Source organism: Gymnoscopelus microlampas (genome assembly GCF_963454915.1).
Source record: "Gymnoscopelus microlampas genome assembly, chromosome: 2".
NCBI lineage: Eukaryota > Metazoa > Chordata > Actinopteri > Myctophiformes > Myctophidae > Gymnoscopelus > Gymnoscopelus microlampas.
The window spans coordinates 38,786,940-38,808,565 of record NC_139939.1 but is presented as its reverse complement, the minus strand read 5'-3'; the positions used below and the strand labels follow the sequence as shown (position 1 = coordinate 38,808,565).

Sequence of the window (21,626 nt, the reverse complement as noted above, 5' to 3'; positions counted from 1 at the left end):
ATCGAGTAACCAGCTGTTATTGGTGAGCAACATTCAACACTATAAGAAAGGAAACACTTATTGTAACATGATTTCCACAACAACATTCACAAGGCAGGAGAGAAAGTACCACACAGCGGTAACCAAACAGACAACAAATGACAGGGGAAACTAATTTACTGCAAAACACAAACTGTGATTTCACAGACGTAATTAAAGAGAAGGGAGGAGAAATCAATGGCCTACAGAAATAAATTCAGTACCATGGTCACACACACTCATCTCTGATTGTTCAAGAAGCAACAGCTAAACAACGTTTTCATACCAGCTAACAGACCAACAGCATACAGCTGGAGTCAGAGAACAGAAACCATGTTAGGGGCATGTTAGTAAACTAACCCTTTTTAAAGAGGTAGAATATTGACGCTGTTGGACTGAAACCTGATACGTTCAAAACTGTTACTTTTCAGGAAATAGTCAAAAATAACCTAATTCTAGTTCTAATGGTTCCAATGTTTTTTATTTTGTTTTTGTTTTTTGTAGCCAATTATTTCTATCACTCGTTATCCTAATTAACCCTCCCAACACATTTCTGTATTGCCACTACTATTTTACCCTAATGGCTCACCTACCAGTGGAGAGTCCCCACCAGGAGGACATATTGCCTCCATCCTAAAACTCCCGTTCAACACCCCACCACTGACAGGTGCCACCCCAGCCCGGAGTTGCTAGTGTACCAACAAAAGCTGCCCTGCCCGTCAGGCTTTTCCTCCGGCAATTGTGTTTGTATGCAGACGCTTGGCCAAGCCGGATGCACCCAGGTGGATTCACCTAGACACCGTGGTGGTGGACATGGACTTATATACCCCTGCGCCAACCGAGCACCCTGATCCAATGGAATTGTTTAGTCACAAGCTCTAAAATATTTATAAAACTCAGACAGACTATCCACCTTCACACTGGCATCCCTATTTGTGCATGTCATTACAGGCAAACTTTGTCAAAATGTTTTAAAAAAATTGTGGAAAAATAGCATATCTACAAGCTCACAATGCATTGCAATGCGATGTGTCGTGAGCTTGTAGATCTGTTATTTTTACTACTTTTACGTGACACTGTCATATAACTAGGGCACTAATTTCTGGAAAAATAACTAACACTAGAAACATGAAATATAGACTTACAAGGTTTCTGCCCAACAGCGACAAAATCCACATCCCCACAATTCCTCACCTGTGCTGGACCAACAACGTTTGCCCAAGCCCCAGACCCAATGAAGGCCTTCCTGGGTGAAACGTTGGTTGTTTGATTAATAAAGCACAGGACATCATTATACTGTGTGCGGACATCACCTTTCTCTACAAGGAGGAAGGTCTTTCTTAAAGCTCAGGGGTCGGTAGGTCACACAAAATGATGAGAACTGTGTTTGGAGGTACCAGGGGACTTCATTACACTGACAAGACAGTGGGAAGCTGAGGGATACCCTCTCCCCTTCACCACGTTCACCTCCCCTCATATCCTAGAGAATGGTTCCTAGAATCCTTCTCTCAGATATATATCTTAGACACTCCTGCTTCAGTGACAATATATTTTGAGTTTCAAACGTTTAAAAATTAGAATGCATTAAATACTTTTATTATACAGGTTGTTGTTTCCCAATGAATTATACTGTTCATGTAAAGATGATATGTTTTGTGTGTTGTTATGTCTACAGATGGAAGGATTGGGATGTGTGTCCAACCCGCAGTGACGGCTATACATCACTGCAGCGACCGCTACATGACAGCTAGCTACAGCTGATGGCAGCCGCCACTCAAAGTGTCGTGAGTGACATGTTATAAATAGCATTCAGGGCTTTTGGTGTTTTCTGTGTGTGTGTGTGAGTGTGAGTGTGAGTGTGAGTGTGTGTGTGTGTGTGTGTGTGTGTGTGTGTGTGTGTGTGTGTGTGTGTGTGTGTGTGTGAATGCGCGTGAGTCTAAGTTGTTGTGCATGTGTGCACAAATGCATGTGAATGTCTGAATGTATTCCTGTGTGTGTGCGTGCGTGTGTGCGTGTGTGAGAGCATATCTCTGTATAAGCCTTTGTTCTACCGATCGTGTTGCCTCTCCCCGAGTCATTTAATCTTAAACAGCCTTTTGTGCAACAAAGACTTCTCCTCACAAACAGCAGCACTGATGCACTGATCCGGTGAACTCACTTCTCATCTATGCCCCCCCCCCTCCTCTCTCTCTTTGTGTTCTGAGATGCACAGGCTTTCTCTGCCGTTCACGACCAAAGCTACAACCATAAAACCTAATGAGCATCAGCTCAATGTTAATGTCATTAACTTGGGGGCTGGGGAGGGGAAGGAGAGGATCACTTTACAGGCCCGGAGGAGGGAAGGAGAGAGGGTGGGAGGGATGGAGGGAGAGAGGGAACAATGACGGCGGGCGCTAATTAGCCCGCTATCGTCTGGGCTTTCATGGCATCTCTCAGACAGTCAATTCAATTACTCCATCTAAACAGGCACGCACCGAGCAAACAGGGTTTATGAAAAGAGAGAGAGAGAGAGGCATGAGAAAGAGACAGGGTGGAAGCGAGGCAGAGAGAAAGAGAGAGAGCAGAGAGGAAAAGAAATGACTGGGGTACAGTTATCTGGTCCCTCTCATCTGCCCTTGTGCTCCAGAGCACCACATTTCACCTCTAATGAACAGACCCATAAAAACACACCTTTCCATTTTTCTCTTTTTTCTGTCCTCCTCTATTCCTCCCACTCGCCCATCCTTTCTTTTTTTTCACTCATCCCCTCTCCCTCCCCTAGCACTTTCTCCCTTCCTTTCCTTGCTTCATACACCAACCACCCCTCTCTCTCTCTCTCTCTCTCTCTCTCTCTCTCTCTCTCTCTCTCTCTCTCTCTCTCTCTCTCTCTCTCTCTCTCTCTCTCTCTCTCTCTCTCTCTCTCTCTCTCTCTCTCTCTCTCTCTCTCTCTCTCTCTCTCTCTCTCTCTCTCTCTCTCTCTCTCTCTCTCTCTCTCTCTCTCTCTCTCCAGTAAAGTGTGGTGGATCTGCAGATCTCCTGCACATTAAGGATCCTATTAGATAGAGAACCTCAGAAGGTAATTGGATTTCCAGTCCTCCCAGTTATCTTCATCTGTGTTCTAACCCTGGGACCGCTGTAATAACTTACTCCCAGTGCCGCAGATAACTCAATTCTACCCTTCCCAGAGAGAGAGACAGCGAGAGAGAGGAGAGACTGAGAGGGAGGGAGAGAGGGAGAGAAAGAAAAAACAAACAGACAGGTGGAAAAGAGACAAAAGGAAAACAGAGATAGAGATAAACAAGATGAAAGAGAATGGAAGAGAGAAGGAGAGATGCAAGATGCGAGAGAGAGACAGATGGAGAGTGTATGTTATCTAAATCAAGGCACTCCTCTATCACTGCCGTCTCAAGGATATGAACTCTGACAGAGAGCCATCATAAATATGCTTTTATCTATTGAATAATTCACTTCTCTGATGCCCTGCTTGCCATTAACTTCCACCCTCTAAATAAAGGCTAGAGGGCCAACATACTGTATAGCATGATGAGACAGAGAGGAGAGGGAGAGGGAGAGAGTGGGAAGACAGAGAGAGGAGAGAGACAGACAGAGAGATGTGGGGGGGGGGGGTCATGAAGTGATACTAGCAACCTGCAGGGTGACCTGCCTGCTCTGTGTCAGTGTAACATAGTAACTCAAGTATTTATGAATATTTACTTCTACACAAACCAGTTGACCTGAAGAAGAGAAATAATATGAGATAGCTGCAAAACATATCAAATCCTCTCTGCCCCACCACTACCCCCCCCCCCCCCCCGGGGGGATGTTTCACTGGCCTGTTATTTTTATTGTGGCAGTGCAAAATGAAACCGGTGGCTCAGGAGAGAGGCTCGGTCTAGAGCCGCTGCTGAATGGAGGCAAAAATCAATACGGCAATATCAGAGGCCCCCCCGACTTATCAGCGGCTCACTTCTTTTCAGAGGTCACCGAGGAGCAACTACATTTAAGTGGCAAATTCAATTGTGAAACATAGTTTGGGCTGAGCCACAGTACGGGGGTATCTGATCAAGGTCTGATTGGACAATTGGGAAAGGGGGGAGGCTATACCGCAATTGGCGTTGAATCGGTTTTCAGAAATAAAATAAATAAAAGTTACAGCTTTCAATTAGTTGTGTATTGTAGGAGAGGAGGGTTCAGAGGTCATGACACAGAGGTTTGGTCGGCATGACCGACACAAAGTCAATATGGGCTCATGCAGCTAATACCGCTACTCTGGTCAAAATGTAATGTTTTCAAACATGTGGAAAAATGCCAGAAAACAAAAGCAATGCTATGGCCCTTTTAAACACTACAATCACACTTGTACAACACAATTTGTACATAGTGTTTTGTATGAGAATTGATGAGTGATTTATCTGTTCTGTAATGTCACTCTCCAAATAAAGTTTCTATTGTATTGTATTCAAATCAACTCAAATAAGGTGATTTTAGGCGCTTGGGTGGCTGCCACCATGGAGGTTGTGGGTTCAAATCCACCGTGGTGCATCCGGCTTTGTTGAGTGTCTACGAATACAATTGGCCCGCGTTCGGGGGAGGGATGCCCGTGGGGAGGGTGATATTGCCATTGCATGTATTCCTACGCGCTGGGGTGGCACTTGTCAGCAGGGAGCGTTGGGCGGGAGGAGTAGGACAAAGAAAGGCTCTACGTCTTCCCGGTGGGGGCTCCTCACTACAGCAGTGACAACACACAAATGCGTGTGGGGAGGAATGAATTGGCATAACGACTTAATTGGGGAGGAAAAAATAAAAAATAAAGTATCATTACTGTGTTTAAAAAAATAATAATAATAAGATTCTTATGTGGAATTCATTTCCATGAGATTTGGATAAAACATAAATGACATGGTCTGATCTAAAACTGTACTTATGTGAAGTGAGCAGAATGGCACCACTAAGCACAGGCCGTCTTGTCCAGGATGTCTTTATAAAACAATGTAGAGCTGTGAGCCTGAAGAGGAGAAAGCAGCTGAACTACTAAATAATGGAGAAGTGGAAGCTTTGTCCTTGGTTTCCTAGGAAGCCTGTCAGCCGGCACTCTGTTACCAAACGCATGTCAGAGAGCGTTCACATCCAGCTTCCTCTCCCAGCACAATACACACAAGCTGAATGCAGCTTATGTACAGCTATGACCTGAATGCTATCAAATCAACCGCTCCTGTGGTTATCGTCTCTTGATGTGTGCATGAACTTAATCAGAGGGGATCCATCTAGGTTGGCAGTGTACACATACAGAGAAAGACCTGTATGGTGGATGCCATGACAGGACATATGGAAAGAAGTGGAAAGGATGGACCCATATAAAACCACACAGGCACCAATTAGATAGATTTGGAAAGTTGGGAACAGTTGATCTGGACGAGTCAAGACAAAGAGGCTCTGATGCTGGTGAGTCGTGAGGTACAGCGATGAGAGATGAGGATATGGGAACAGACAGTGCACATGGATTCAGGCTAGAGCAGAAAAAGGCTCATTTCAGCTTGTCATGTATTGTGCATATGTGACATACATATGTGTCATCTCTCAGCCAGCAATCCGCCTTATGATTCTCCTGTTTCAGCCTAGCACAGCTGTATGGCATGGCGTGGCATGTGCACAGTAAAATCAGGTACATTTACTGTATACACTATACACAGCATGTCACACAACCTTTGACGCTTTTGGCATTTATTACAAACAATTGTGAGCTTTTTCTAAACTTGCTCCTTTATGTGAAATCCGCTGAATCACATCTCTTGCATCTAAAACCAGACCCTGCAGTGCTCTGCTGATGACGACTACTGGGCAACTAGTTTAGTCAGAGTGCACCTTCTTCCTAAAAAATGACTGACAGCCAGAGTGAGGCGGGGTACAGACCCGAGGTCAGGAGGCCCCGGGTGTTGCCAGTCAGGCGGACGTAAAAAGAAGACAACCCGAGAACGTGGGAGACTGTGAAACACGGCAACCTGAGGCCAAAACTACTGACATGTGAGCGCTCCATTCGCTCCCCGGCCCGTCCCTCTGATGGACTTTCAACACTTGCATGGGTCCCCCCGCCCCCTTTTGCCCTGACTGTAAGAGAGACCCTTCCTTGAACCTTAAAGAAAGCAGAACATTTTACTGCTAAGCTGGGGGGTGGGGGCAAGACGAGAGCCGGAGGAGGGAGGTGGAGGAAAAGACGCTGGGTTTGAACGCACAGTCAACCCCTTCAGGACTGTCTGCAGCATTTAATGCTGAGACAGGAGATGGAGAGAGGAAGGGAGAGAACAGGGTTTGAAGAGAGGGAGGGATGAAAGAGGGAGGGATGTAGAGGTAGAGAGAGAGGGGAAGATGCCGTATTCCTGTCAGTGGCAAAATACACCCCCGTAGGGAGTATAATGGACAGGGCCTCAGCAGAGGGCAGGAAATTATTTCTGTGAGAATGTGTGTGTGTATACATGTGTGAGTGTGAGAGTGTGTGTGTGTGTGTGTGTGTGTGTGTGTGTGTGTGTGTGTGTGTGTGTGTGTGTGTGTGTGTGTGTGTGTGTGTGTGTGTGTGTGTGTGTGTGTGTGTGTGTGTGTACACATACATGTAACATTGCCAGTCTGTGTGTCTGTCTGTGGCGGGTGAGCCCATATATGGACTGGACTTACCCGACATCAACACAAATTGTCAAATGTGTCCTGGACAAGCCAGCGCAAATCACTGTTGTTGGGTTATAAATGTATGACATCGCAATACGCAAATCATTGTCGTTAACCACCCGTGAATATATGGCCATATATGGACTGGCTATTTGCATCGTGATGTCAACCCAATAAACCCAGCAATGATGGGCAGGCTGATAAGGTAGCACTTCTCAGTCCAAATACGGACATGCCCAACGTCAGTACAAATCAGCACATCACATGCCAATAAAATGGAGACACCTGTGGTTGTGTTCCCAGATTATGCCCATATATGGAGAATCCCATCCCACAATGTTAGTCAACATTTAGGTCACAGTATTAAGTGGTATATGTACAATTTTGTACACACCTGATGTCACAATATTGGTAATCATAGCAGAATGACATCAGTCAATGCTGGGTACCAAAGCCTGAACATGCTGATCTGGAACTCTACTGGAGGGATGGAACTCCAATCTAACCAAAATCCAAAATCTCCCATAAGTGGGTTGAAAGCTGGAGATTGTGAAGGCCATAGCATACTGTATGAATGACTCCATTGTGGATGGGACATTGTCATCCTGGAGAGACTACTCCCATCAGGATAGAAAGGTGGTTTCCTCAGGTAAAGGTGTCAACTCAGAATAACAATGTTCAGATTTGCAGTGCCTCTGAGGGGTCAAATTGACCCAAACCATGCCCCCCACAAATCACACTAATGCATGAGCATCTAAGTCATTGAATGTGCACAATTTCAGAAAGTATTTGCGCTGATGTGTTCCCCACGGATTGAAATGCAAATCTGTGCACTTTACTCGCGGAGTAATGAGCAAAGTGTTCCTTTAGTGAAACACTAGCCAGTTGAGCAGTCTTTGTGAGTGAAGCTCCTGCCATCCGTGCCCTAATAATGAACCCTCTTTCATAGTCACTTGGGTCTATTTCTCTTGCCATCTTGATCTAATCGAGGTCAACTGGGCCTGCTCAGCATTTTTAAACATACCACAAGGCATATTAGGATGTTAACGGCTTGCCTTAATTGTATAACACCTGTATAGAAGAATCTGCATTTGTTATGAGTTAAGACTCAGTTATTCTCTCAGTTAATTTAATTTAACTTTAAGTGTAGAAGTGTAAATACATTTTTGAAAGTGAGAGTTAAATGAACATTTAAGGACTTGCTGAGCCTAATGGTGTATATACAGTGTGTGTGTGTGTGTGTGTGTGTGTGTGTGTGTGTGTGTGTGTGTGCGTGCGTGCGTGCGTGCGTGCGTGCGTGCGTGCGTGCGTGCGTGCGTGCGTGCGTGCGTGCGTGCGTGCGTGCATCAGTGCAGAGCTGGGCAGGGGGCATTTACAGGGGTGCCCGTAGGTCAGGATATCAAGTGTGGTGCTGCGGCCGCACGTGAATGGTAAGGTTTGTGTTGGGAGCCGCCAAGGGAAGCAGGCAGGGGGGGGGGGGGAGGAAGGGGGAGAGAAAGAGGGTGGGGGGTGAGAGGTAGAGTCTACTCTGTGGCGAGACTGAGAGGCTCAAGAATAAATTAAAACTACACCATGTTTGGCTAACGATATGTGCCAAGCATGATCTCCAGGCTCAATCTACACCCATGTGTGTGACTGTGTATAATGTGCGTGCGTCAGTGTATAAGTATACAAATTTGCGCATGTGTGCAAATGAGTAGTGTGTGCATATATGCACATAATATGTGAATGTGTGAAAGTCCATAATGTGCACGTATGTGCATGTACTGTACGTGTGGGTACTTGTATATGCTTGTGTGAATTTGTGCTCATGCTTCCATGAGCATCCAGGTATACGCGTGCGTGCGTGCGTGCGTGCGTGCGTGCGTGCGTGCGTGCGTGCGTGCGAGAGAGTGTGTGTGTCATTATTACTATGCAGCAGAGTGTTGTGTTTGAAGAGTAAACATTTATTCTGTGGGTTCGCAGTGACAGAGCAGGAAGCTGAACGGACAGGGCTAAGCTAGCCAATGGGTCAGCGAGCTGGGCTACCTCTCAGCTGTTTCCATTAAATACGGCCTGACAGGACACAAAAATATCAAGCTATCAACCTCTCCTATCAAAGCAGGCTTAATGCGATACGCCTAGAGCAACAAACACACTTTATTGTCCCAGTAGGACATGGCCCGAGCTCCCGTGGAGCTTACAGAAAGAAAGCAGGGAAAGGTAAATAAAGCTGCTTTTTCACGGTACAGGGGTGAGGAAAGAGCTCACGACGCCTCATGTCACCATTACATATGATACAATATAACATTACAACTCAGGCTCCAATTAAAGCTGTAAAATGTTTTGTTTTTTCTTGCACTGCTGTAATGTTTACCATTGCAGACACATACTGTGTCTTATACTTCGGAAATCACATCAAGCACAGCGCTGCTTAAACAGAACGTCATTTGTTTTGGTTTTTATAGAATGAAAAAAATGTGTGTGTGTGTTGCTGTAAGTCAAGGTACCGTATATCTGTGTGTGTGTGTGTGTGCTGGTTACTTTTAAATACTGTGCTATATATTTCTGTATGAAGCATGCATTCATTTGAACATAATTAAATGCTTGGTTTATGTAATTTTCCTACAATACAAAACATTTATTTTTTGCATATTTTTGGTGCTCTATGCGGATTCAAGAACTCTCGCCCTCTCGCAAGCAGGCATGCTCCATTAGCTCAAATAAAGCACAAATAAAAATAATCAGCACTTGTGTGGGGAACTCGGGTTCGAATCCCGGGTAGGTCATGAAAGTTACAGAGCACATCTTTAAATGGACAGTCAGGATTTGACAGTGCAGCCATTTTGTGCCTGTGGTGGTACAGGCCAGGGTGTGTCTGTGTGGGTGTCTGCCCTCCGCAGCGTCTCACCTCAAACTCAGCATGTTTGTGTATGTCCTCAGCCCGCTGGCGGCTCAGGATGAACTCTGCCTCGTTGGCCACACGCACCAGGTGGTCCTTCATAGTGTGACTCAGCAATCTGAGAGAGAGAGAGAGAGCGAGAGAGATCAAAACACTGGAATAATGTGTATATAACAATGCAATTTACTATGTGGCATGATGCTTGATGTTCTGTGTAATGCACATTGAATTGCCATGTTGTTGATGTGTGATATACAAATACAATTGCCTTGGCATATATAGAATGTATCGTTGCAGTACTGAACAGTAGGGGTGTGCCTGTGACTAATTTCACAATACGATACGATACACGATATTGGGCTCACGATATTGATACGATACGATATATGGCGCTTTTTTATTATGAAAATATATGGGGGGGATAAAAAACAAATGCAAACAAATACTTCTGTTTTTGCATTATTATAATTTTTTCAAAACAATATTCTTTTCCCCCAAAACGATACATATCGTCACAAAAACGTATCGCGATATATCGCGGAACGATATATCGGCACACCCCTACTAAACAGAATAGAACAATTATCGAACTATATGAAAAATGACAAACTAAATTGACAGTTATCTGCTCTTACTGTACATTATCAAGCAGAGTGCTTCTGGAAGTCATTTACTGCATGCGATTGTGGCTGTTTTCAAAACATGTATTTAACACTACAAGACCCAGTAACTTGGCGCAACTTAGCAGTTGTGGTACAAAGGCCAGGGAGAACAGCCATGTAATAGCCATGAAACAACCAAATTGAAGCGTGCTAAATGAGCAGGAAATTAAATTTAGACACGGGAGCGGAGGAGCCTTTGCTGGGGTGGAGGTGCTAATTGATTTGTTAATGATATGCATCTGACAGGGAGGGGAGGACCCCGTCCATGTTGCTACATATGTAACTTGCCCCCCTTTATCTGTATTAATAAAACATGCTTGCATGTGTGTGTGTGTGTGTGTGTGTGACGGGGAGACTACACATGTGTGTGTGTGTGAGAGAGAGAGACTGTGTAAATGTCACTGGAAGACTATGCGTGTGTGTGTGTGTGTGTCAGACACACACACAAACTGGTCAGAGAAACCACTACACAGCCCCTGAGGTCAGGCCTGCGCAAAGTGAAACAATAACAGGACAAGAGCTGTGGAGGAGGGGCCCCTGGTTGGGATGGTGTAGTGGGGGGGGTTAAGGGCCAGGGGCCGGGATGAAACCCAAGCCTGCTGTTTCAGCACAGGGCAGCAGGGGAGCGGAGGTGGTGGGGCCTCCATAACCTCCTCTATATCCCCCCCCACCATCAATAACCCAGCCACTGGACCTCTTTATGATGCCCTGCTCTCTCACACCCATATGGACATCCATACTGGTGGTGTGTACGCGCACGGACACACACACACACACACACACACTTCTGTCTTTACATGTGTCAGACATATGGTAGCAGTGTTGTTATTCAGTTCAACAGTGTTATAAAATGTGTAAATGACACCATCTTTATCATATTAAATAATATGGATAATATGGATATTTTGCAAGTAATTTTAACAACATATGACTATATGTTATTTGTCTTGGTATTGTCATGACATGGATTACACCATTCAACAAAGTGATCTCTTGTCATCTCAACAACTCAACCAATGGCATGTACAGTTCTACTCAGAAATATACACATGTATTTCTGCACATAATTGCACACACACACACACACACACACACACACACACACACACACACACACACACACACACACACACACACACACACACACACACACACACACACACACACACACACACACTCAGACATGTACACCAAACCACACCCATTTAAAGCAAGGAGCTGGTCGGGTAGTGTTTCAGGTTTCCATTGTAAATCCCCTCACTAAGTCACTAATAATAGTGAGTTATAGCTGAATTAACCAGCCTCTTCAGTGGATTACAAACCCTGTCCTCCCCAAAGTAAACCGCAGAGTGGATCACTGGCCTCATTAGCATTAGCTGGGATTAGCCTGCACTAAAGCCAAAAGCCAGCGATCGATAATGTAAAGTGTGGCCCTGTAAGTGTAAAATGGAGGGTAGTTACAGTCTAAAGACAACAGCGCGGTAGGAAAGGCAGAGCTCTGTTAGGAGAGGAGAAGACTGTTACAGAGAAAAGCGATAAACATTAACATGGATTTGAAAAAGCAAGAGGTCAAAACAGTAGTAAGGTGAGAGACAAATGCCCAAAGCAGGGTGAAGGCTGAGCTGTCATTACAGACGATGATAGACAGGAAGAACAGATAGATGGAAGACAGATAGACAGAGGGATGGAACAACGATAAAAAGACGAGAGAAAACAGTAGAGAGGGATGGGAGGACAAAGACATGGAGAGACACAGTGACAAAAAGACGAGAGGGATGATGGAGGACTGTGTGGCTTTGTGTGACATGAGGCCGAGATCCCGGACTCACAGGGGAGTCAGAGATCAAAATCCTTGTCAGCTAACTCTCTCCTCTCCAAACCCCTCTCCTCTCCTCTCCTCTCCTAACCCCTCAGGGAGTACGGCGGGTATTGAACTGAGCCTTGAACTCAGGCTCCCCTTCATCCTCACTTCTCCCAGCAGGCTCCTCTTTCGTCTAACCATTGATTTTCTACTCTCCTGAACCTTCAATAGAGGCCCCCGTCGGCGGTGCCTTGGGGACACTGAGGGCCCAGAGGGCCACAGTGTGCTATTGATGACCATTCTGTGTGTGTGTGTGTGAGACGTGTGTGTGTGTGTGTGTGTGTGTGTGCGTGTGTGTGTGTGTGTGTGTGTGTGTGTGTGTCTGTGTCTGTGTGTGTACGTTGGTAGAGAGAAGTTGACAGACAGGGATGCATTGAATGGATGGACGGACGGACGGACGGACGGACGGATGGGAGGGTAATGAAGAGGTGTTGTTGGGGAAGAGATAGTAGAGGTCGACACTGTAGAATCAGTGGGATCGGCGGTAGGTCTCGGCGGTGTGGGGGGGGGGGTTGTTCAATAACCTACCTGCCCTCGTTTACCAGCTCAATAAAGGCCAGACCCGCGTTCTTCTGGATAGAGTTCTGCCACTCCTGTGAACAAACAAAGCGTCAGTACAGTGCAAAAGCCAGGACTCAATACATAGTGAATTCATATGGTGTTGTGACCACACATCAACCACTAAAACCCTATACTTGGTTGACCAGTTCCCCAGGGCTCTATACTAGTCAATCTACAAGTTCACGTAGCGATGCGTCGTTGAGCTTACAGATCAGCCATTTTTGCCTAATGTTCAACAATTATTATGACATGCCCAGATTAGGTTTCGTGTAAAGTGATGTATTTTTTGGCATTCTAGTGTGTTATATGGGCATGCATAAACTAATTCTAAGGACAGTAATCAAAGAATAATGAAGGCATGGTGAAACACCCAATGTTAACACAACAGAATTCCATATATGGGCATAAACGTACAAAGACAGACAGATAAAAGAATCTCCTTATATGGATATAAAAGGGACACAGGCAGACACAGACAGACAGAGACAGATATCTCCATATACGGGCATAAAAGAGACACACACATACACACTAAGTGTACAATGGGTATTGCATAACTGGAGGGGCATGCGTTCCCAATCCCAACAGGCATCATTCCCAATGGGCATTGGCCTACTATCTACTGTATACACTTCTGTCTGTGTATCTGTCTCTTTGCTATACTCTTTGCATACAACAAATATGAAGATGACTGACGTCATACTGTAGTACTGACACTAACTGGCATCCAAGTACGGTTACTGTACGAGTGTATACTTTAGGAAATTAAAAGGAAAGAGATAAAGTTACTTCTTTTGGCAGCACAGACTACACAGTAAATCCTTCGACCCTTAACCTCTTAAACCCTATATACTTTGGTCTACACTTGGCACCCACCGTGTCACAAACCGCCGCGTCTTGACACGTTATGAGCTTGTAGATCTGCTATTTTCGCAGAATGTTTGCCTATTATGACATGCCCAGAATAGGGATGTGAGGGATCATATGGTTAACACTGAGGATTTTACCGTGTGCAAGCGCAACACTGTAAAGGTAGAAGGTAAAGGAAAGAGTGTGGTGAGGTGGACACATTTATCACCAGAGACGGCATCCATTTACCACGGCTCTCTCCGAGCGGCGTTATGGTTGGAGGTGTCAGTCCAAACAATTAAACAAAACCACAACCGAGCGTGACTTTAAATCCTCAACTCCGACGGATGACAGAGGGACGGGGGAAAAGGGAAGAGAAGAAAAAACGGGGAGGGAGAGAGAAAGTCGGCGGTCATCGCCTCTCGTGTTCCGTTCAATATTTCAACACCTCCGACACGAGCGTCAAAAGAATAATAAAGCAACAAGGTCAGGAGGCCTGTCTGAACTTCACAGTACAGCTACTCCCACTCCTTCCTCTCAGGGGAGATTTGAGAAAAATGTCTTACAAACCTCAGGTTAAAAGACTTGAAGTACCGCTCTACTCGTCTAAAAAAAGATTAAATAAAATCATTAATCACGTCTTGAACATGCAGCACTGCAGATTCATTCATATAATTTGCAGAAACCTCTGGAATGTATTGAATGTCTTTGAAAGTTGCAGTTGAAAAGACAGAATCTGGTGGAGTAAAACCTGTCTACACGGTTTAAGAGAGTAAAAGTAAAAAATATATAATAATAATCTTAAAAATAAATATAAAGTGTAAAAACAAGTGGAACTCTTTAACAATCTGAAATGTACCTGAATGCTTGCCATTTAGTTTGATAGTACGTATTTGGCTGTGTTTATGTCCATTTCAAAGGCTAGGGGTGTGTGTGTGTGTGTGTGTGTGTGTGTGTGTGTGTGTGTGTGTGTGTGTGTGTGTGTGTGTGTGTGTGTGTGTGTGTGTGTGTGTGTGTGTATATGCATATTTAACTCTGCTCTCATCATGTGTTAAAGCTGATAGGGGAAGTTGTGTGTTTATGTACAGAGTAGTCTTTCAGTAAACCCAGGGAGCCCACAGGAGGGGAAATAGACTATCAGCGCTACAAAGAGGAAGGAAAGTTTCATTTACAAACACTCACAATACACATCCACAAGTGTTTGCGCATGTTTGATGATTTTCAACTTCGTGTGCAGCTTTTACTCCTCAAAAATAGGACAAAACGTAAAAAACACCCATCAGAACCAATCATACGGCAAAGCAACATAAACCACTCTCCCTGAAAGGCCTGTATACCGTCACTCTGTAACCAACTGTACTTTTCACGAGGGGAAAACAACAAACGACATCTTAGACCTTTTATTCAGAAGTGCTTTCTGTCCCGGCAGGCCATATTGGCATTGATGGTGTTTACAATACATTCAAACCCAGAGAGGGCCACAGAGGGAATAGCAGAGAGTCTGGGCGGAGTGGAAACACTGTTTTGGAGCTGAGTGCTGGCAGAGTTGTTTTGTGGCTGAAGCTGGCTATAGGGCTTCAGGGAGGAAGTATGTGAGAGTCACCCCGGGGGCCTTCCAGTTGAAGGACATTTACCATGAGCAGCAGCTTGCTGTGGGAGGGATATATGTAAGACCAGAGCAGGCCAGACTGGGCCAAAACTTTAGACTAGCCTAGTCCACAACATGGAGCTGGTGAGTGCTGTCTGTTGTCTATTTACATGTACAGTAATAGTCAGCATGTGAGTCCTGTATGTCTGTGAACTTTGCCACTAATCTTGGCCGCATTTTTAAATGTTTAATGTCTAATGTAAAATTTCCGGCTGAGATTGTCAGTCTCGAATACCAAAGATATTTCCTTGTAAAGAACCTCATAGTTGACCTCATTCTCTCTCTCTCCGGAAAACTAGGGAATACAAATGATGGAAAGTGAAAGTATTTCCCTGGCGAATGTTTTCCTGCAACTGTGAAAAGCATTTTAGATAAACATTCTAAAACCAATAAATAAAAATCATTATTAAATCTACTAAGCACTGCTTCTGGGACACAAACCAAATAAAATATGACCTTTTGATTGTTTTCTTCTTCTTTGTCTTTGTTTTTAATTATATCTGATGAGAAGAAGAGGCAAGGGACCCCATTGGTATTTTCAGCACAGTGGACAAAGGTACTGTAGCAGTGAGACTAATGGCGTCATTATGAGCTGAGAAATGGCATTCTAGTTGAATTAAGGAAGTAATGACCCTGATCAGGTGGGGTGGGGTGGGGACATCTCCTGGTGACAAAGAGGGGGTCACTGATAGAATATTGGATTTTTTTTGGGGGGGGGGGCTGTGGTCTGCCCTGGTCAAAGTGTTACGGCTTTTATGGCGGCGATAGAGGCCATGACCGCAGAACTCCTGATGAGAGGATACAAGCAGCCATTTGTGACCTGTCACCTTTAACCTGACCTCACGCTATAGATGATAGGGTCAGCAGGAACAGCGCTGTCCTGCTGATCCCCATCGGAGAAACCTTGTCGACATGCGTGGGGGATCTGCCGCTGTTCGATGGGACGTACAGGGAAATTAAACGGTCTCGCTTGGGAATCTTTTGCTCGGAGCAATGTTTGTGTACTGTATAACAAATGTATATGTGGATATCTAAATAAACAGGCATCCAATCATGTGTGTCTGTACGTGTCTCTTTCTGTCCCAAGTTTGTGTTTATGTGCCTACAGTATGTATGTCTAGATATTTGTGCAAGTGCATGTGTATGTGTGTGTGAATGTGAGTGTGAGTGTGAGTGTGTGTGTGTGTGTGTGTGTGTGTGTGTGTGTGTGTGTGTGCGTGTGCATGCGTGCGTGTGTTCCGACCTACTGGTGGAAATGCCAGCCTCAAAGTGAAGTCAATAAGCCAGCTCTTTGTTTGGTCTGTCCTCCACGATGACGCTGGCACTGAGTCTAAACACACATGCCATGCACTTCCGTCATTATAGCTGATTATCCATAATCAACTTCTAAATATACCACTACCACCGTTGACGAAACACAGGCCTGCCCGGCACACAAAAAAAAAAACTGCTTTTCAAAACTCTGCACTCACCACAACGAGAGAGAGGAGTGGCGGGTGGGGGGGTGACCCAAACGCAGAAAACAGAGAGGCCTTGGCTTGCCCAAATAAATAAATAAGTCGATTGTGCTCCATGCTGCCATCAGTCATAATCACAACTATTTGTTTGTTTTGAAAGGGTCTGGGGAAATTGAACTTTAGATGAGACAACAAGAATATAAATCCTCATGAGCGTGTGGCGAACGTGGCACGGCTAACATTCAGAGTCAAGAATGAAAAAGGGCCTGCATGGGAGCTATTGAAGCCCCCCCCCCCTCCTTCTACGCAGAACGAAAGAAGCCCATGTATACATCTCCAAAAACTACTGTATTCCTTTGATCAGGATTGAATTCAGTTAGGGGGTGACATTTAGTGAGACGGAGGAGAGAAACGTACAGCATGGGTTTTCCCCATCTGTGCTCAACATGTTTGATATTTGATAAATTACGCGAGATAAAAACCTTTCCGTCAAGTGTCCACGGTTTAAAAAATGACCATTTACATCTCAGTAAGAGGTGGTGAGATATTTTGACGTTTCGAAATAAACATTTGTGCGTTGATAAGCGGAGAAAAGACAGACAGGGAAGTGGTTTATTGTAGTTATGGGACCTGCGTGTTTATGGACAGGGGATTCTGTTCATTTCTCTATCAACTCTGACTTTTTTTTTATCTTTCGCATACAGATAATTATCACATCAAAGACAAAAGACAAATTAATTTGTGGTGTAATCCATCCGATTTGCTAACAATCAATCATAATTTAGATTTATCCTTATGGTTGATTGATGAGTAGGTTGACTGGTTTCATTTCCTTTCTCATGCCTTGCTGTGTGTTGTGCGTACAGGAATCATTTAACACTTGTGCATGCGTTAACACTCAGCAATCGGCTAGTGTGTGCACAGACGCTGCCTGGTTTAACAAAAACATACATGTGAAAGACTCTCTCGTGTCGGTGTTTGTGTGATCAAATTTGCACCTAAAGGAATATTTCCGGGGAGACCAAATATTTACGCTGCAGGGTCACCACATGACCTCTCAGATTCACAACAGTGTTATTGACCACAACTGGTACTTGGTATTATATCTTGCATTTACATTTGTATCTTGTTCTACCACAGCTTGTAACGCATTTATAGAGAGTTGAATTATATGTATGCAAGGTCTATATAAATATAAATTGGTGCGTTTTTTAAGAAATGCTGATAATTATTCACTCTCCTGTAGCATTTCTACACTATCAAACTAAAAGAGTGGAAGAAAGAGTCAATAGGGTCTGTTTGGCCATTCATAATAATAATATTAATAATAATAAAAATAATAATAAATGTAATAATAATAATAATTCTTATTGTATGATACTTGTGTTAGTTGCATTACAGCAGATAATCAATGTGCATTTGGTTACAGAGGGACTTGCTGGAATGGACAAGATATATAACTGAAAATGAGGAAATATATTAAATAATATTAATAATCAACACCCATAAAGGGTTTTCCTTCATGGTGTGTAAGTCCATTTTGGGCAAAACTGACTTATTTATTTGTATACATAAATAATAACACCAAACTATAATAAATTATAGTTTGCATGTGACAGTATACAGTACATTAATATATTTTATTTATATATTAATTTATGTAACTTATAAGCCAGAGTCTTTTACTGTGGGTCATTACTCAGGTGCTCAAAGTGTTCCACCAGATCCTGTTTAAATTCCTTCTCTACAGCAGATATATTTTTAGTTAATCACTTCTGGCTGTAATGCAGTAACTCCTAAATTTAATTTCAAAACTGGGCCTATGCATATTCATGTTGTTAAAAGGGTTGTTGAATTGGTATGGCATCCTTTGTTGTCTGGTTTCCATGTGATGTGCAGTACTGCACTTTTATCAAAGAGTGGTTAGGAAATACAAACATATGAAATTAATATAACATTTAAGTATGAATAAGGAAAAAAAGATTTATAACCTTTGTTTAATTTGGCCAACATGCTTCAAAGAAAGCATTATGTTCATCAATCATTTTATTCAGTTACAGAATTGCAATATATTATTACATCATTTGTTACTGACGTGTCCTCTTTAGGGTGTAGTTAAGGGAACTCAACAATGTTTTTCTTTTCCATTTTTTGTGTGGAAAATGGTTGTTATTTAGTCCATCATCTCAGTCTGATGTTATGATGAATGAAGAACTCCATTAAAAATACTCAAATGTGTTGTGAAATATGTGATTTGGTTTTGGATGGCACAGAAGTCCAGTTCCTTAAGAAAAATAAACCACTATGGTCCAACCACATTCTTTCTTAAAATAAATGACTTGGGATTCTCAGGAAACTCATTTACAGGCGTATATTTCTTCATGTTTCTTTCTTTCCACCTTCATAGACCAGAGCATGATTCATATACAGTGTGTTCTGTAGCTCAACAAAATGTCCTGCAAGTCCAGGAGAGTGACTAGCTTGAGAAATTGTGCACATTCACTCCGAGACAGATGTTGACGATGAAAATATCCCTGTTACCATGAAGCTCAACACGCACAAACGTTTTAGAAACTGTAGTAATGAAACCAAGCATCTATGCTTGAATTTGACCTTTTTAGATGACCCACCCTGTCACAGTTCTAGTTATTATGTGAAACACTTATATTCAATACTTTTGCAATTTATTTTTTATCATATTACGTATATTGTTTTATTAATACTATTAAAATACCTCTTTGAATTTGGTAATTAAAGATAAAATGTGGATTTTAATGTGTACATTGACATCATGTGTTAAAGATCCAGGGCCTCATTTATTCTCTTAATCTACATGGGAGAAACAGGATGAGTTTCTGATCCAGATGAAAATCTGTAATATGCATCTGGATACAACTGTATGCATCATACACCAAATCAGGGTACACCATCATTATCTTCACCCAACTAACATAAAACCTGTCTTATAAATTACATGTCTAGACAATGACAACATTGTGTGGTGCACAAATGAAAATATTCTCTCTCTCTCTCTTTCCCCGCTGGAACCAACTTCAGCGTCATAATATTCTGAAACGGGGTAAAGCGAAACATAAATTTCCAACCCCCAGAGCGCGGCTGAGAAGTCCGGAGCCCATTATGTCAGCGGGACGGCCAGGCAGAGAGTCAGACGACTACATTCCACAGCCTTATAACTTAGGGACCCGCCAGGTAAGAAAACACTGCAGCAACGCTGCCTGTCAGTAGGAGAGGGCTTTGTCGGGGGAAATTCATTTATTTGAAACACGATTACGCCATTTGGTTTAAATAACCACCGATTCACGCTGCTTCGACACCCCTGTACCCTGCTCACCAGGTTACTTGAAACTGGCGCTCAGATTCAGAGGAGAGAAAAAAAATCAAAAAAACTGTTGGGAGCCAAATTAAAAGCCATTCAATGTTCTTAGGAGCCTCTGAACCCACCCATTCCACACCACCACCCCTTTTCTCTCAGCTAGCCCTCACTTCCTGTCAGGAAGAGTGCCCCTTCCCCCCCCCCACCACCACCACTTCTAGTTACATAGCCGGCATCGGCGGGGAGCCTGCAAAATTAAGTGCCAGTTGGTGTTACTGTGTTTTGCCTGAGTCTCAATGGAGAGGTACCTTTTAAAAGAATGCAGATATCCTCTAAGAGCAGAGTGAAAGGGAGGCGGTAGTGGACGGCGAAGGGAGGACCAGAGCGGTCAGGGAGCATTGGTAGTAACACTGAGCCGCGTGGCAGGGCTGTAAAAACGGGGCACTGGTAGCAGGCCGCTGGGCGCCGTGGGAACGGGAGGAGGTACACTGCAAAATACTGAGCGTTCGTTTAACACAGAGAGTGCAGAAATGGCTAAATTGACACTCAGGATTTCACAAGTGTAGGAGAGGGAAGAACACAACACTTTGATTTGCACCGGTCTTGAACCTTGAGTGTGTGTTTGGCTACGCAGCAGGGCAGAGGGTCTGACTGCGAGGGGAGCGAGCGGGGGAAAGTATTTTCTTGTCCCCCCTGGTTTTTAACCACATTCCTGGCCACTTCTCTCACCCTCTCCGGGTTGTCTAAATGGTTCATACAACGCGATATGTCAAATGTGATTTAACTATTTAAGCCCTAATTTAAAAAAAAAAAAAAATAGATTTTCATCGTTTCATCGCGATGTGTTGTGAGCTTGCAGATCTGCTAATATTGAAATATATTGAAAAGAAAAGAAAATGACAACGAAAATGTATATTTGTTTAAATGTTCACCTATAATGACATGCCCAAGATGAAAGTGGTTAAGAAAGGACAAAGGCAGGTATGAATGTTTGTCTAGCAGAGTATCTCTGGGAGCACGACCTCAGCTTCCACGGATCTATCAATAACTCACTAACAAAATAACTCACAAACAATGCACAGAATAAGAACAGCAGCGAGAAATACTCACACTTTGAGAGTACCTGAGCCTACCTTATATTTAGAAATAACTATATATAAGCATCAAAATAAAATAACCAACACTGCACCAAATGAGTACTGCAACTTAGAAATTACATTAACGCTGCAAATAACTCAATACCAATACAGTACCAAATACATGCTAATAACTTAAACAGTGGGTAGTAAAATTAAATGAAAAAACACAAAAATCGCATTAACTCGAGCCGTAATTAGGTCTAATTCTAAAACCGGGTTGTTTCTGAGAAGCCATTAAACCTCAGATGGTTTTCCCAGAGTTCTTAGGTCATTATATTGATTCTGCGTGCGACCGTGTGCTCCTGGCCTGTTCCCTTGCCTGCGGGGGGTTAAACTCTGCGCCTCCTCTACTCGCTCGCACTAGCCAGGAGGTCACGAGGGGCCAAGGGTCAGGAGAAGGAGCCAAGTGCTCGGGGGAAGTCAATGTCTACCCATTGACTGGAGGAGAGGAGCTCCCCATCTGTTAAACAGGTTAACTCTGGATGGACGGATCCACTCTCTCTGTGTGACGGACCGCCAGCGACAACACTGGATTAGAGGCCTTATCACCGTTATTGAATGGCTGGTACAGGATTATCTG

At 43.7% G+C, this 21,626-nt stretch overlaps 1 protein-coding gene across 6 annotated transcripts in view; it reads right to left on the bottom strand.

Moving 5' to 3' along the window:
- The window catches only part of lrba (LPS-responsive vesicle trafficking, beach and anchor containing), a 294,320-nt gene that overhangs the window by 155,612 nt on the left and 117,082 nt on the right, over positions 1-21,626 (bottom strand). For all 6 annotated transcript variants that reach the window (XM_084068296.1, XM_084068297.1, XM_084068299.1 and 3 more), the window contains exons 34-35: positions 12,587-12,651; positions 9,545-9,653 (exon numbers count right to left, since the gene is read on the bottom strand). In XM_084068296.1, the coding sequence (XP_083924422.1) occupies positions 9,545-9,653; positions 12,587-12,651 (174 nt within the window). The remainder of the gene's footprint in view (positions 1-9,544; positions 9,654-12,586; positions 12,652-21,626) is intronic.